Source organism: Pelophylax lessonae (assembly GCF_965119305.1).
Source record: "Pelophylax lessonae genome assembly, chromosome: 1".
Taxonomy (NCBI): Eukaryota; Metazoa; Chordata; class Amphibia; order Anura; family Ranidae; genus Pelophylax; species Pelophylax lessonae.
In genome coordinates, this window is record NC_138768.1 from 451246899 (window position 1) to 451261546 (window position 14648).

At 42.1% G+C, this 14648-nt stretch overlaps 1 protein-coding gene across 1 annotated transcript in view; it reads right to left on the minus strand.

The window, feature by feature from the left end:
* MAU2 (MAU2 sister chromatid cohesion factor) overlaps positions 1–14648 on the minus strand; it is a 61900-nt gene that overhangs the window by 2406 nt on the left and 44846 nt on the right. The window contains exons 15-17 of the mRNA XM_082268276.1: positions 6769–6846; positions 3656–3767; positions 2035–2125 (exon numbers count right to left, since the gene is read on the minus strand). Coding sequence (XP_082124402.1) covers positions 2035–2125; positions 3656–3767; positions 6769–6846 — 281 coding nt within the window. The remainder of the gene's footprint in view (positions 1–2034; positions 2126–3655; positions 3768–6768; positions 6847–14648) is intronic.

Below are 14648 nucleotides of genomic sequence, written 5' to 3' on the forward strand. Positions count from 1 at the left end.
GTCGTGCACTGCTGGTATCATTCACATAAAACTTGACTGGAGATTGCTGAGACAGAATACCATGGCAGAGTCACGTTCTAAGAGGTCTCCAATAAAGTTTCTTGTGGATGCCTCCTTTTCAAACTTGCATCATCTGCTACAGGCGTGAGTGGGCTCTGTGCCAGTCTGCACTTGCCCTTCACAGATTAAGCTGTAAGTTATTAAATGCAGAGGCAATTATTTAATATGATAAGAAGTATAAACATTTATAGTCGCACAGCTCTAACGAGCCCTTTGAGGGCAACCAAAATGCTGATGCGGCCCACGATAAAATTGGAGTTTGGCACACTTGGTATAAGTATCAGATATTTGTCACAGTGTTTACACAAGGTAAAACAAAAGTCAGAGATTACAGTGCAAATCAATGTTACCAAATTAAACCAGTCTGACACCAAGAGATTTCCTCCCCAAGGGAGACATAAGGCATGCTTGTATCCTATTATTCTGTTAGTCATTGTAATGTCTTAAATAGGCTTCCTTATGACTTTTTGAAGATACTTCAATGGGATTACTGGACAGTAAGCTGTAATGCTGGCCTTACACCTGTACAAAAACAAAGTCACTCATATGACCAACTGATGGTGGCTTAATGGGCTCTACTGATTTCAAACAACTTTTCATTGGAGTCAATGGATGTCTCGATTACAGTAGAATGACTGTTCTACTTCCGGATTACCTGTGACAAGCGCATGGGCATAAGACTAGTTAGAGCAATAATCACAAATCTGGCGCTCCTGGGGTGCCTTTAGGGTGGAGGGATAGAAATAAACCTGTGAGGCTCCCCAGTGGTTTTTCTGCTGCTAGCCAACGAGCATAGAAGGATGGCGATATGGACAAAAGTACATGGAGGCAGCGCATGAACCACACCGGAGTGCAATGGATAAGGAAGTCAGGTGAACATCCAGTATAGAAAGGGTTAACAGTTTATTGGTACTGATAACCGAAAAACAAAGTACATAAAATGCTTACATCCCCCTGGGCTGGAGTGGACAAGGGCACCTGGCAGCAAGCAACACGAGTGCGAGGACTCGGAGGTCAGTCTCCCAGGACTGCTGAGCAGTGTGTGCACAAAGCCGGAAACCAGCCGGCGCGAGGATGAAAGGACTCCGCTGTAGTTCCATAGCGGTGACATCAGCCAGACAGGCGCCACTTGCGGGGAAATACCAGGAACCAGGGTGGAACACAAGCTATATGGTTGCCATGATCAAGTCATCAAAAAATAATAAGACTAGCTAGGAATTTTCTAGTCTGGGAACTTATTAGAAAGGTGTTAAATTCAAATATTTTCCACCCTTGCTCTTCGATTTCTTTTTTTCACTTGCTATAGTTTTAACCAAATTGTCGAACTGTCCCCTTTAGCTCTTAAGTAATCAAATTAATGTTCTGAAAAAGCACAAATTTCTAACAAACTGCTACAGGTGTAAGGCCAGCTTAAGAATATGTCCTAAAAACATAAGCGTGGGTGGGGGGGGGATTCAAAGCTGCTGCAACACTTTCTGGTGTTCATGTACTACGCCAAATAAAGCATTTGCAACACTTTTGGCTCCGATAACGACTCCTGCACAAAACTCAGGTAGTTCCAAATACAAAATAAATCACTGAGTTCCTATCTTATGAAAGTGGAGCTAATAAGGACAAGCTTTCTTTTGGTGTACAGAAAGAGAAACTGGTGCAGACAGATTTAACAAAAGAGTATGATATGCATTTTAACAGTGGCGCATCATGCACCAGATTAAACTATAAATTCTAGACAGGAAACATGAATTTGGTGCATGCTGCACCACTTTTAGAACATATGAAAGAACTTACAAAATCTGTTTGTGCCTTTATGAATTTCAGGGAATATTTAGATACCGTGCTGCTCAAAGGGACTACATAAATTTATGTACGCAGCTAATAATGTATAAATTAGGCAGCAAAGCTCTCAGCCATACTGTGGTCCCAATAATACTGAACTGGTACTGAATGAAGGCTGTTTCAAGGCAGTGTCCATACCTCTTAGCAATGCAGAAGACCAAAGTTGCACAGACATATCTGGGATCTTGCTGGCAAGCTGCATGGCAGGGACAACCATATTGTTGCTCTCCTAAAGGAAAAATAAAGGACAATGGAAAAGAAAAAGAACCTCAATATCCATTTTTTAATCTGGATTAAATATAAAACTTTTAATGTATTACAACCTAAAAATGTTTTTGAAATGTATAGTAAAACTATAACATGTCCACATAACAGCTGATTCACAAACCATTATACATGCATACTTGAAAGCAATTGTGTTAAAGGAAAACTCAAGCAAAAACTGATAACCACCAGGTTTCATTTATTTTGGGCAGTGTGTAGTAGAGATAGAAGATCTGTCTTTTCATGCTCTCTTTAACCCAATTAGGGAGATTTTCCACTTACTGGTTGTTATAACACCAATGAGGGAAACAAACAGTACTTTGACTCTCAGTGAAGTTCTATTGCAAAAAAACTGACAGAGGTTCTTCCAGACTATCTGAAACCTAATACTTTTGGGTGGTGATCTACTTGATAATCTTAGCTTGTCTAAAAGCTGAATCACATGCTGTTTTTTTTATCCCTCCTAGGACTCCAAATTACCAATTCCTCAAATACTGCAGCCGTTACAAAGCCAAATAATATTTTCAATTATTTTTCCTTTACAGATTTTTCCATAACGTGGAGCCATGTTTTTCAGCCTTTACGCTTTTAAACCAAAATGTCAAATATTCCCAGTTGCACAGCCTCTTTTAACTATCCTAACTCTGCATAAAATGTTTTCATAGTGACCATTAGAGGCCCATATACACCCATACATTTAATGCAGGTCAACACATTTACACAGGTTAGCCATTGTTTAAAATACTGCTAGTTCAGATCTATGTGAAGCAATGACCTGCATTGTCAAATTTTTGATGCATCAGCACACTGACCATTAGAGGACACAACAAACGCACAATTGTGGATTTCACACAAAAAACACACAGGAAGGTGTGAATAAAAAGCCTTAATGTTTTGCATTACGAGTTACATACAATGATCATTTAAAAATAGGATTTAAACAGATGATTGTCTATAAAAGATTAACCCTGTATATCATGAGGTACTTTCTTAGAATGGGTTTCCTGATGGTGACAATAATAGACTATGCCTGCATAATGTGTAATAAAATAGCCACTTGCAGTCTCCACTGAAAGCCTGTGTGACAGAGCACATGGGGAAAATGAAAGTATTAGCTGTACTAGCAACCTAGGTTCTACGATGAAGAAGTTGCAGTGATCAAATGGAGGGCCATCAGCTTCAAATAGATTGTATATCACAAGCACATCAAAAACCTTCTTCTTAATCTGACTTTATTATATAAAGTCACCAGATGGGCAATACTCCACTTTTGGAAGCCACACAAATTCACCATTTGCCCAACAAAGGGGCGATGAAAGGCTGTGGTGTGCTGCTAATATGCAAACTAGGGACAGAGCATTGTTACCTGACTTGAAATTATAGTGTAAAAAACAAAACAAAAAAGAAAAAACTTATACAAGATTTTAGGGATTGGGTTTATATACACTTTAATGAATTCTAAATGCACAGAACATGTATGGAAAAACATTCCTACCCTGTGATTCCCCAGCACATAGAAGATGTGACCAAGGAGCACCAAAGAACATGCCGTAAGTCTGTTGAGATCTTCAGCATTTGACATCTTTAAAGTTTCACGTAAAAATCGTCTGCAAAAAAAAATAAACAGATATGAAATAATGATTCTGGGTAAAAGCTTTTTCTACAAAGAATCACTGCTTTTATCTGTAAAGCACCCAGAAAGTATAAATCCTTCACCTATTGTGAAATTTAAAAAAGGAAAACAAGCAGCATGTATATAGTATTCTTAAAAATGGAAGACAGAAGCGTTATTTTAATAGCCATATCAGCCTATTAAAACAGGTTCGAACAGATTGTCAGTAATACTGTTTTCAAGCTGAATTCCTCTGAATGAAATGATCAATCCCAACATGGATCATGCCTCTGAACCATGTTGCTCTGTTTTCTGTAGATCCCCTGATATTCTGGGTTTAGCAGTGGCTTTGTACCATGTGACACTCTGTATAGTCTGCTATAGACTGTGTCCCTTTCTGTGGCAGCTGCAGTTTATAAATCACTCCTCTTTGTAGTCTTTCAGACTGTGCAAATGAAGAAACTTCATTCACAGTTGTGATGGTGGGTGGGATTGAAAAAACCCTAATTCATATTCAATCCCGCCCAGCCATACCTACAGGAAGAGTCCAAAGCGCTAAAGTCCCGCCTAACAGATCACAGCATTATTTAAGGAGGAAACCCCTTCATACACCTCCTGTTTTAAAGCTAGTTATGCTGCTGCTAGGCAGAATTATATGGACCACAATTAGAATTCTTGAAATTAGAAATCCTGAAAGACTAGTATGCTGAAAATGAATATACATCAACGGACATAAAAAATTATGACAGTGTTGAATACATATAAAGAAAATAATTTGTTATCCTTGAAAATTATCCATATGCCACAAAGTGCAGGAAAATAAACCATCAGTGTAATAGTGCCATGGAACATGACATGCAAAAATTGTTAAAAAAAAGATTCATGTACATTCTGGGCTTTTCAGGACTCGCATACAAATGAATAGAATGGCCAATAGTGCGTTACCTCTAAAAACTCTTTATTGTATAAAACAGTTGCACTTACATGCATGTAGACAAAAAACGACATTGACAAATGTGTGCGGCTGCCTGCAGTGCAGACCGTGCGTGGTGACGCGGCTGCTCTATCGGACGCCTTTCCCCTCAGAAGGTGGCAACTGTGATTGGAGGACCAGTTGACACCTGAGGGGAAACGAGTCGGGTGAAGCAGCAGTGTCGTCACCACGCACGGTCCGCACTGCAGGCGGCAGCGCACATTTGTCAATGCCATTTTTCCTCTACAAACATTAAGTTCAACTGTTTTACACAATAAAAGGAGTTTTTAGAGGTAACGCACTATTAGCCTTTCCATTCATTTAAAATGTATGCGAGTCCTGGAAAGCCCTGAATGTACATGAAGTATCTTGATCTATATGTTGCCATCATTTAAAAATATTCCATTATCTGCAGGGGCCAGTCCAATCCTACAGTGTAGGACAACCACAGGCTTTCTGATTACGTTTTTTTCTGGTAAGCAGTCACCCATGCTTTTGTTTGATCACGGTGGGGTCGCATGCAGCACTTGACATCACAGGTCGTGTGAACTCACTCAATATCAAGGAATCGCTTGTTGGATCTCACCTTGAAGGCTCCATTGATACCAAATTATTAGATACATTTTTTTTTTGCATCTTTTTTGCACGTCTTGTTCCATGCCACTATTCATTTATGGTTTATTTTCCTGCACTTTTGTGGCATATGGATAATTTTCAAGGATAAAAAAATTTATATATGTATTCAACGCTCTCATAATTTATTATGTCCATTTAAGTATTATTGATTTTCAGCGCACTAGTCTTTCTTCACTTATCGATTTTCCTCCCAATGTTCAGGGAGTTCTAGGTGCAGCTAAACAATAGTCAGGCCAGCGCATCCTTTCCACTCTTTATAGAATTTTGTCCTGCTCAGTTAAAATATGCTGACCAGTGTGAACAGGGAGAGTCCCACCCCTCAGATGCCACCCTGCTGTCTGTGACATGGTTCATTTACATATGAAAGAAACACCTTCATAATAACCTCCCACAGCTCTTCCTCTGTAGTCTTGCAGTAAGCCTTTATTCTTTGGCATGCTGCAAGACCAAAAACAACACAGGAGGAAGCATGACACATTTAACACGTTTTACCATCCCTATGAAGGCCTAGAAACACCCACAGCATCTCTAGGACACACCCACATCCAACTCTTAGAACTGGTTCAAGTGACTCCTACAGCCCACCTTGAAGTTACAGAGGCTCAAAGGTTCATGTAGTATTAGGACTGGAAAAAGAAGGAAGCATGAAGTCAGAGAACTCTGAAATTCAGGCAGGAGGAGGAGTGACATCACAGACACAAACCTGCTGCTAAAGGAGGTAAGTTGCACACAGACTAAAACTGGGGTTGGGATTCATTTATATGCACAATGCACCTGTTTTGGGGAGAAAAATCTGCAGTTATTTTTAATTAAAGAGTAACTAAGTTTAAAAAAAAAATAAAATCCAGCGCTGTGTTCACACAGGCCGGTTCTTCGACAGTCTTTTGGTCCCTAGTGCTGCGGGAAGTCAGCTGTGACTCCCTGCAGCTTCACAGCCAGCTTACCCACTGTGAGCTGTACTGCACTCTGAATGTATCTGCTGCCTCCTGTGACGTGTCCCAGAAGGTTGCAGGCAGGGAGGGGGGGGTGGTCTTTAGGCAATCCGAGCAGAAGTAGATACTTGTCAAAACTAGGTACCCGCTTCAAGGATTTAAAAAAAAAAAAAAAAAAAAAAAAAAAAAAGGACAACAAATGCAGATGAGAGGGAGCAGAACAATCAGTGTAACTTCCAGTAAGAAAATGAAGTTTTGCTTTAAGTAAATTTGATTTATCTGTGATTTCGTTATATGGATCCACGTAGGATCACATATCAACAGAACTCAAATGACAGATAATATACACCAGAGTTTATATAAGCTTTTGGCTTCATACTGGTGCAAAAATTCTGTGCAACGGATACTATTTGCACAATAAATCATAACCCTGTCCTTTCCCATATATTGCTTACTTTGCTTCGTTGTATCTGCCTTGGAAGAACGAGAATAATCCACGGATGTAGAAAGCTGCAGCACGGAGGCAGTGTGAGCTAAAGAGAAAATGTTAGATAGCACAGTTGTTAATGATGAACATTTGCGTTACCGCATATTAAAAAATTTCAATAATTTTTGTTTTTATTTTTCCAGTCGAATAAAAACCAAAAAACGAAGCTCGTGACACTTATCACTAGTATGACATGTAGCATTTATCCTTGAACAACGTGGCTATGTGCAGTTACTGCAGAGAAGCGGTTTACATTACTTTACCAAGTGTAACCTAACTAGAACGCATTACATAACATTCCGCACTGCTCAGTTTTCAGCCTGCTGTACAGGTCAAGAGCACAGAAGACAGCACACTAAACACCAATGGCTTCTGTTGGTCTCCGTGATCTTTTCGATGCTAGAACCTCCTAATGTCAGTGATAGCAGCAGTTCGGCACTAAGCCCCAGAGCTCAAATCGATCAGCTGAATGTGGAATCGTGTTTACAAAAGGATTTGATGTGACATCACAGCACTTCCTTTGAGTTTTAAAGGGTTAAACATAGACTGAAGAAGAAGAGCCCTGCCTTTTTGTTCTGTTTTGAAAACTCTTGATCAATTTTAACTCTGCAAACTTAATCAGCCATAAAAGGAATTCTAAGGATCTCTTCTGATTTAGATTTTATTTAAAAAAAAAAAAAAAAAAAAAAAATCAATGTAGGACTTGAGAGAGAGAGAGATATATATATATATATATATATATATATAATCCGAAAAGATTTTTATTATGAAGCCATAAAGTACCAATAACCAAAGGTCTGTCAAATGTAAAACAACATAGCATACATAAACTGTACAAAGTAAAGTTAATACAAATTACATATTTCTGGGTTACAAAAAGGCGTGGTGGCTTTAATAGAAAAGAAAAATAAAAATAAAAAAAAAAAATTTAGACTATGTAGAAGCCAGCTAACGCTGGAGTTCTTCAGTCTCCTGCGTTGTATAAAGATTACTTAAGAAACTACTCATAGGTATTATTGCAAACCGCAGCAATACTGTTCCATAGAACAAATAGTCACTAGGATTGTAATAAATGGCCCATAATCACTTGAGGAGGAGCAAGACCCGGCGTGTCAAGCCAGGTCCGCCACAGTAAATAGAATTACAATGGGCTTGCCTATGTTGATACGCCAGCTTTTCATGTATAAGCATGAAGTTAACCTGATCAGTCCATTGTTTTAATTGTGGGGGCATAGGGAGACAACCATAATCTAGTAATTTGCTTACGAGCTATATACAAGTCGAATGACAGAAATGTGAAGGGCTAGGGGGAAACACCTTCATCCACAGCTCCCAAAAGGCATACCCCTGGATCCATTGGTACTGTAACAGATTATAGTGGATATAATAGTAGTCACTTCTTTCTAGTTTAGAAAGTTTCGGGCATCTCTATAGCAGATGAACCAAAGCCCCCTCATGTATCTTGCATTTAGGGTAAAGGGGGTGTCTCTACACCCCCACCCAAACAACTGTACTGGGGTGCGGCAAGATCTATGCAGGATAAACAATTGCGACAGTTTATAAGGAGACACAGAGCTCAGTGGTACCGATTGCAAGAATAAATCCCATACTTCATGATCAAGATCACCTAGGTCCTGCTCCCATTTACTCCTGCATGGCAATTGGGACGAGTCTTGTGTAGTGGATGCCAATGCCTTATAGGATCTGGACTCATGCCTTCTTTATTGCTTGCTAGCATCACCTCTGCAACCAGTGCATGGTCAGCCAGTAACATAGTAGAAATTCGGGCCTGAGCCTGTATAGCAAGCATCAGCTGGAGATGGCGATAAAATTGTTGTCTAGGCAATCCAAACTCCCCCCTGCAACTCCGAGAAAGATTTCAATAAATTCTGAGAATACAGCGGAGATATGTAGCTTATTCCCTTAGATTCCCATAATTGAAAATCCTCCAACTTGAATAACTCTGCATAAGAGGCTTTATGCCACAGGGAGTTTCCCTGAGGTAACCAGTGATTTTCAACTGTTTAAGCGTAGACCAAACTGTTTCCATCAGTAAGAATGTAGGACCTCTCTGTCTAGTAATAGAAAAGTCCCCCTCTAGGTGGGTTAGGAATGAGATTTCTGAAGAGTTACCCCAAAGAAGATTGCCTATGGCAGTGGTTCTCAATTCCGGTCCTCGGGACCCACTAACAGGCCAGATTTTAAGTATTACCTTGGGGGATGCAGACTAGAATACTGCAATCACTGAGCAGCAAATGAGATCACCTGTGATGTAATTTAGTTATCTTGCAAACCTGGCCTGTTGGTGGGTCCCGAGGACCGGAGTTGAGAGCCACTGGCCTATGGGATCCTCTGATTCCGGAAATCCCCATCCTCCAAAGTGTTGGAGTTGAGATGCTAAGAAATAGAGTTTGGGAATAGGTGCTGCCAACCCTCCCTGATCTTTCCCATATTGCAAGATTTCTTCCGCCAGATGAGATCACTAAACAATGTTTAATTACGTTGGAACCATCGACGTGGTATCCACAGCGGACCATTATGAAAAATATATAGTAGTTGTGGAGCCCAAAATCATTTTCATCATCAAGTTTATCCTACCTGTAACATTTAAAAAGGCAGTTTACACCACGTAGTGCACTTAAGTTGGAATGGTCTAAGAATACATAAGAGTATCATCTGCGTACATTGAGGCCTTGTCCTCCCCCCACACCACGCCTAAACCCCACTATTTGTGAAGAATTTCTTAGAGCAGGAGCCAGAGGCTCAATCGCCTGGGCCCCCCTGCCGTGTGCCTCTATGGTGCGAGGACGACTCCGTGAGATCCCCATTAATACGTATCTTAGCAGTAGGGGCTGAGTAAAACAACTTGATCCACACTATAAACCAAAACAAGTCAGTGTCTCCCATAGATATGTCCATTCAACGCTGTCAAAGGCCTTGGCAGCATTGAGCGAAAGAATCGCCCTGCCCCAGAGCTATCAACGGGGATTCAAAAACAGTCGCTGAATGTTTAAAGCAGTAGACCTATTTGGTATGAAACCTGATTGGTCTCCATGTATGAGTTTAGAAATAACTTTAGCTAGACGAGTTTCAAGCACCCTTGCCAGCAGTTTGACATCAGTGGTCAATAGGGAAATGGGTCTGTAGGAGTCACGGGATAAACTCTTTGCCAGGTTTCAGCAAGAGCACGATTATGGCGTCATTCATAGAGTCAGGGAGGCGACCCTGCTCCAAGGCATCCACAAAAGGTATGTTTCAGCTTAGGTAATATGCCTGCATATCTCTTGTAAACCTCCGCTGGCAACCCATCAGCACCCAGAGATTTAGCATGGGTAGATAGTGCTGGGGCCTCCCCAGTTCCTCTATAGTAAGGGGGAGCGGTCTGAGGTACTAAGGCAGGGTAATAGACATTCCGAAAAGAACGAGGTGATGTCCTCCACGGTTTGGGAGGAGGTTTTAGAGCAGTAAATGTCTATATAGAAGTCTCAAAATGTTGTCAGAATAGCTGCATGGGATGTGGCCATGTCTCCTGCAGGCATATAGGAAGAACTCATGTTAGCAATGATGGCCAAAGCAAATAAATGTCCTGTGCCCCCTCCCTATATAAAGAATGCTTGTTGTTGGAAAAAAATGCTCGTTTTCAGCCTTAGAGACAGCCACCTGTTGTGCCATAGCCTGTGCCTCCAACCAAAACCTCCTAGTGCCGCCATCTGGGTGTGCTACAAAATCAGCCTCACCCTTATTAGCCCTCTGCAAAATCGTAGTTTGCCATTCTTTTTTGCCTGTTTTGATCAGAGAAATTACTTTTATAAACTAAACTCTCAAAAAAGCCTTAAAGGCATCCTACAACATTCCCGAGGAAGCAGTATCTTCGCTGATGGTAAAGAAACGGGAGATCGCTTCCATAACAGGATCAGGGGTAGGGAATAATTCCAACCAGTAGGAGTTGATTTTCCAAAGGGTTCTCACCTAGCTAAATTTACCCAAAGAGAATTATCAGATACAGTACGTGGTTCATACCCAGCTGATGAGATGAAAGGAAGCATTTCCTCATTAACCAAGCTTAAATCAATTCTAGGAGTTGCTGAACAACAAGAAAACTGCTGCACCAAAGGGTGTATACTCTCCAGACATCCCTCAAAGCCCATCGCCGCAACAAGTCTTGAGAACGTCGACAGGCCTCTAGGCAGTAAACCCATCGAAACATGCACTGAAAATTTGTCCAATTCAGGACAGAATTAAAATCGCCAATTACGAGGGCAGGAATGCCAGGGTCCCATGCCAAAAAAGAAGCCGCCAACTTTAAGACTCCCAATGCAGCCATTGTGCCGCCAAGGATCGCTTGTCAAAGAAGTGCACCTCACCCTAAGCCCCGATGCGTAGCATTGCTCGATGAAGCATGGGATTTTTTTATGTCCAGATTTAGCAGCCACTTCTTAACGTCCATATAAAATTGAGCCTCTGTTTTTTTTTGTACCTCAGCAGAAAAGTCCGGGAAAAAAAGAGACTTTAAAATTATCGACTACTACGGCCACCCCTAAGGTTCCAGCCCTAGACAGAATGGAGTCTGTCCTTATAGTTCAGCAGTTTGAATATGAAGGAGCGAGGGGGAAGCACCCGGTAGTAATGGGCATGCAGGGATTCTATGCGCTCTCTCCACTGAGAACATGGAAGACAAGGAGTCCTTTCCAATCACAGTTAGAAGCCACTGTTCAATACATGTGACAGGGTTCCTCTCTTCAGCTTTTTCAGGGATCCCTATAGCTCTGTTATTTCTCAGCAGCCCGTTTTCAAGATCCTCCAGCCGTGCAGCATGTTTAGTAATTGTAGTATAAGTATGAGCAAGGTCATGTTTCACGGGCACTATATAATCTTCCATATAGCTTACACAGTCTTCAAGAGCTGTGGTATAGTCCCTGAGCTTTTGCATATCCTGACGAATAAATGAAACTTCAGTTTTAACTCCTTTTATATCATCAGCTAATGAAGTAATAGAGATTCTCTCCGCAGTGACTGCTTGAAACAGTGTAGGCTCTGGGCCCTCTGAATCTGGGGTTGGTGTAGCATGTAAAGCAGACAGGTCTGCAGGTGTACTCACATTGTCCCATTCTGTTAAGGAGATGGCAATGTCTTCCAAGGGGACTGTGTCCTTGGTTTCCGATTTTTTCTCCACTATGGTCACTGAAAGAGGCAGGTCGAGTGGGGCTCCCTTAACAGCAGTCTTAGTGAAGAACTTTTGGGCGCCTCTGTGTACTGTTCCTTCTCTGGCCGGGGCAGGCAGGCCGCCATCTAGGATCACGTGGTCTGCTGTCGAACGAGCAGCGGAGCCCAGTTTAGACATATCGCTGGGTTCCTGTAGTGTGATCAGGAGAAAGCCGGATCATTGGGAAATCGGCTGATGCCGTTAGTTCCAGACAGCATCTAACGGGTGGCAACAGTATTTTAGTGCAGATAACCCAGCAGAGAGAGCAGACCCAGCATGCAGCTACATCCACTGCCAAGCCACGCCCCTCTTGATCAGATTTTTAATTGTAAAATGAATTTACCAAGATAGAATTTTGAGCAGCTTTGCATGGCAATTCGCTTACATTTTCAAAGCTTAACTGACTAGACCAAGGTTAAAAAGTAGATTGGTTACTCTGCACAGCTGCTCGCACAGCTGCTCCAGATTCTGTTTGTTCTAGTTTAAGTAAATTCCTAAGTTAAGCATCATCTGATATTATTGATGACTCGCTTGTACCTACAGTGCATCCGGAAAGTATTCACAGCGCTTCATTTTCTCTACATTTTGTTTTGTTGCAGCCATATTCCAAAATGGATTAAATTCACTATTTTCTTCAAAATTCCACAAACAATACCCCATAATGATGGAGGTGAAAGTTTGTTTGAAATCTTTGCAAATTTAAAAAAAACAAAAACAAATCACAGGTACATAGGTATTCACAGCCATTTACAGCCTCAGTCTTTTGGAGTATCATGCTACAAGCTTGGAACACCTATTTTTGGGCAGTTTGTCCCATTCTTCTTTGCAGGACCCCTCAAGCTCCATCAGGTTGGGTGGGGAAACGTCGGTGCACAGCCATTTTCAGATCTCTCCAGAGATGTTCAAACGGGTTCAAGACTGGGCTACTCAAGGACATTAACAGAGTTGACCGGTAGCAACTCCTTTGTTATCATGCCCGTGTGCTTAGGGTCGTTGTCCGGTTGGAAGATAAAACTTCGCCCTACTTAGAGGTCCAGGGCCCTCTGGAGCAGGTTTTCATCAAGAATGTCGCTCTACATTGCTGCATATATCTTTCCCTTGATCCTGACTAGTTTTCCAAATCCTGCTGCTGAAAAACATACCCACAGCAGGATGCTGCCACCACCATGCTTCACTGTAGGGCTGGTATTGGCGGCTGGTTTCCCCCAGACATGGCGCTTGCCATTTAGGCCAAAGAGTTAAATCTTTGTTTCATCAGACCAAAGAATTTTATTTCTCTTGGTGAGTCCTTTAGGTCAGTGATCCCCAACCCCCGGGCCACGGACCGGTACTGGTCCGTGGATCAAATGGTACCGGTCCCACCAAAGAACATTACATTATTTCCATTTTAGAAAAAAACATTTTTTTCAGAAAAGGGTGGACACGGGGCGCAGAGCAGTACGCCCTGAGCCCACCCATTTCTGTGACAATAGCGTATGAATATTCGCTATTGTCTCACGGACCCTCGCCCTGACCAATCAGGAAGTGGGTCCTGGACCCTTTTTCTAATTGGCCGAAAGGCGAACCCATGCCATTGGCCAAGGAGGAGAAGGGAGGACTCGAGGAGATGCGTGAAGACTTAGGAGAAGCCGCCGCTGCAAATCAGGTGAGTGCGCTGGTTACTCTGCATTGATTGGGGGCACGCTGTGGCACTCTGCATTGATTGGGGGCACGCTGTGGCACTCTGCATTGATCGGGGGCACGCCCCCCTCAGCGGGCCACAGAAAAATTATCAAACGTTGACCGGTCCGCGGCGATAAAGAGGTTGGGGAGCACTGCTTTAGGTGCCTTTGGGCAAACTCCAGGCTGGCTGCCATGTGCCTTTTACAGAGGAGTGGTTTGCATCTGACCACTCTACCATACAGGCCTGATTGGTGGCGTGCTGCAAAGATGGTTGTTCTTCTGGAAGGTTCTCCTCTCTCCACAGAGAAACGCTGGAGCTCTGTCAGTGACCATTGGGTTCTTGGTCATCTCCCTGACTATGGCCCTTTCCCCTGATCACTAAGTTTGGCTGGGCAGCTCGCTCTAGGAAGAGTCTTGGTGGTTCCAAACGTCTTCCATTTACAGACGACGGAGGCCACTGTGCTCATTTGGACCATCAATACTGCGTACATTTTTCTGTACCCTTCCCCAGATCTATGCCTTGATAAAATCCTGTCTGAGGTCTACAGACAATTCCTTGGACTTATGGCTTGGTTTGTGCTCTGACATGGACGGTTAACTGTGGGACCTTTTATAAACAGGTGGGTGCCTTTCCAATCAACTGAATTTACCACAGGTGGACTCCATTCAAGTTGTAGAAACTTTAAGGATGATAAGTGGAAACAGGATGCACCTGAGCTCAATTTTGAGTGTCACGGCAAAGGCCGTGAATACTTATGGACATGTGATTTGTTTTTTTTTTTATTAAGTGTTCTTGCATGGCAAGACCACTTACTGTTATCTCACATATATATTATTATTATAGCCAAATTTACCACCCTAACTCCTCCCACAGTTTTTACACTACATAGACAGTATTATACCGAAACGTGCGGATTGTTCCCGATTGGCGTGCTATTACTTTGTGGACCGTTTCGCCGAATGGTTCACAAAATATCTGCGTT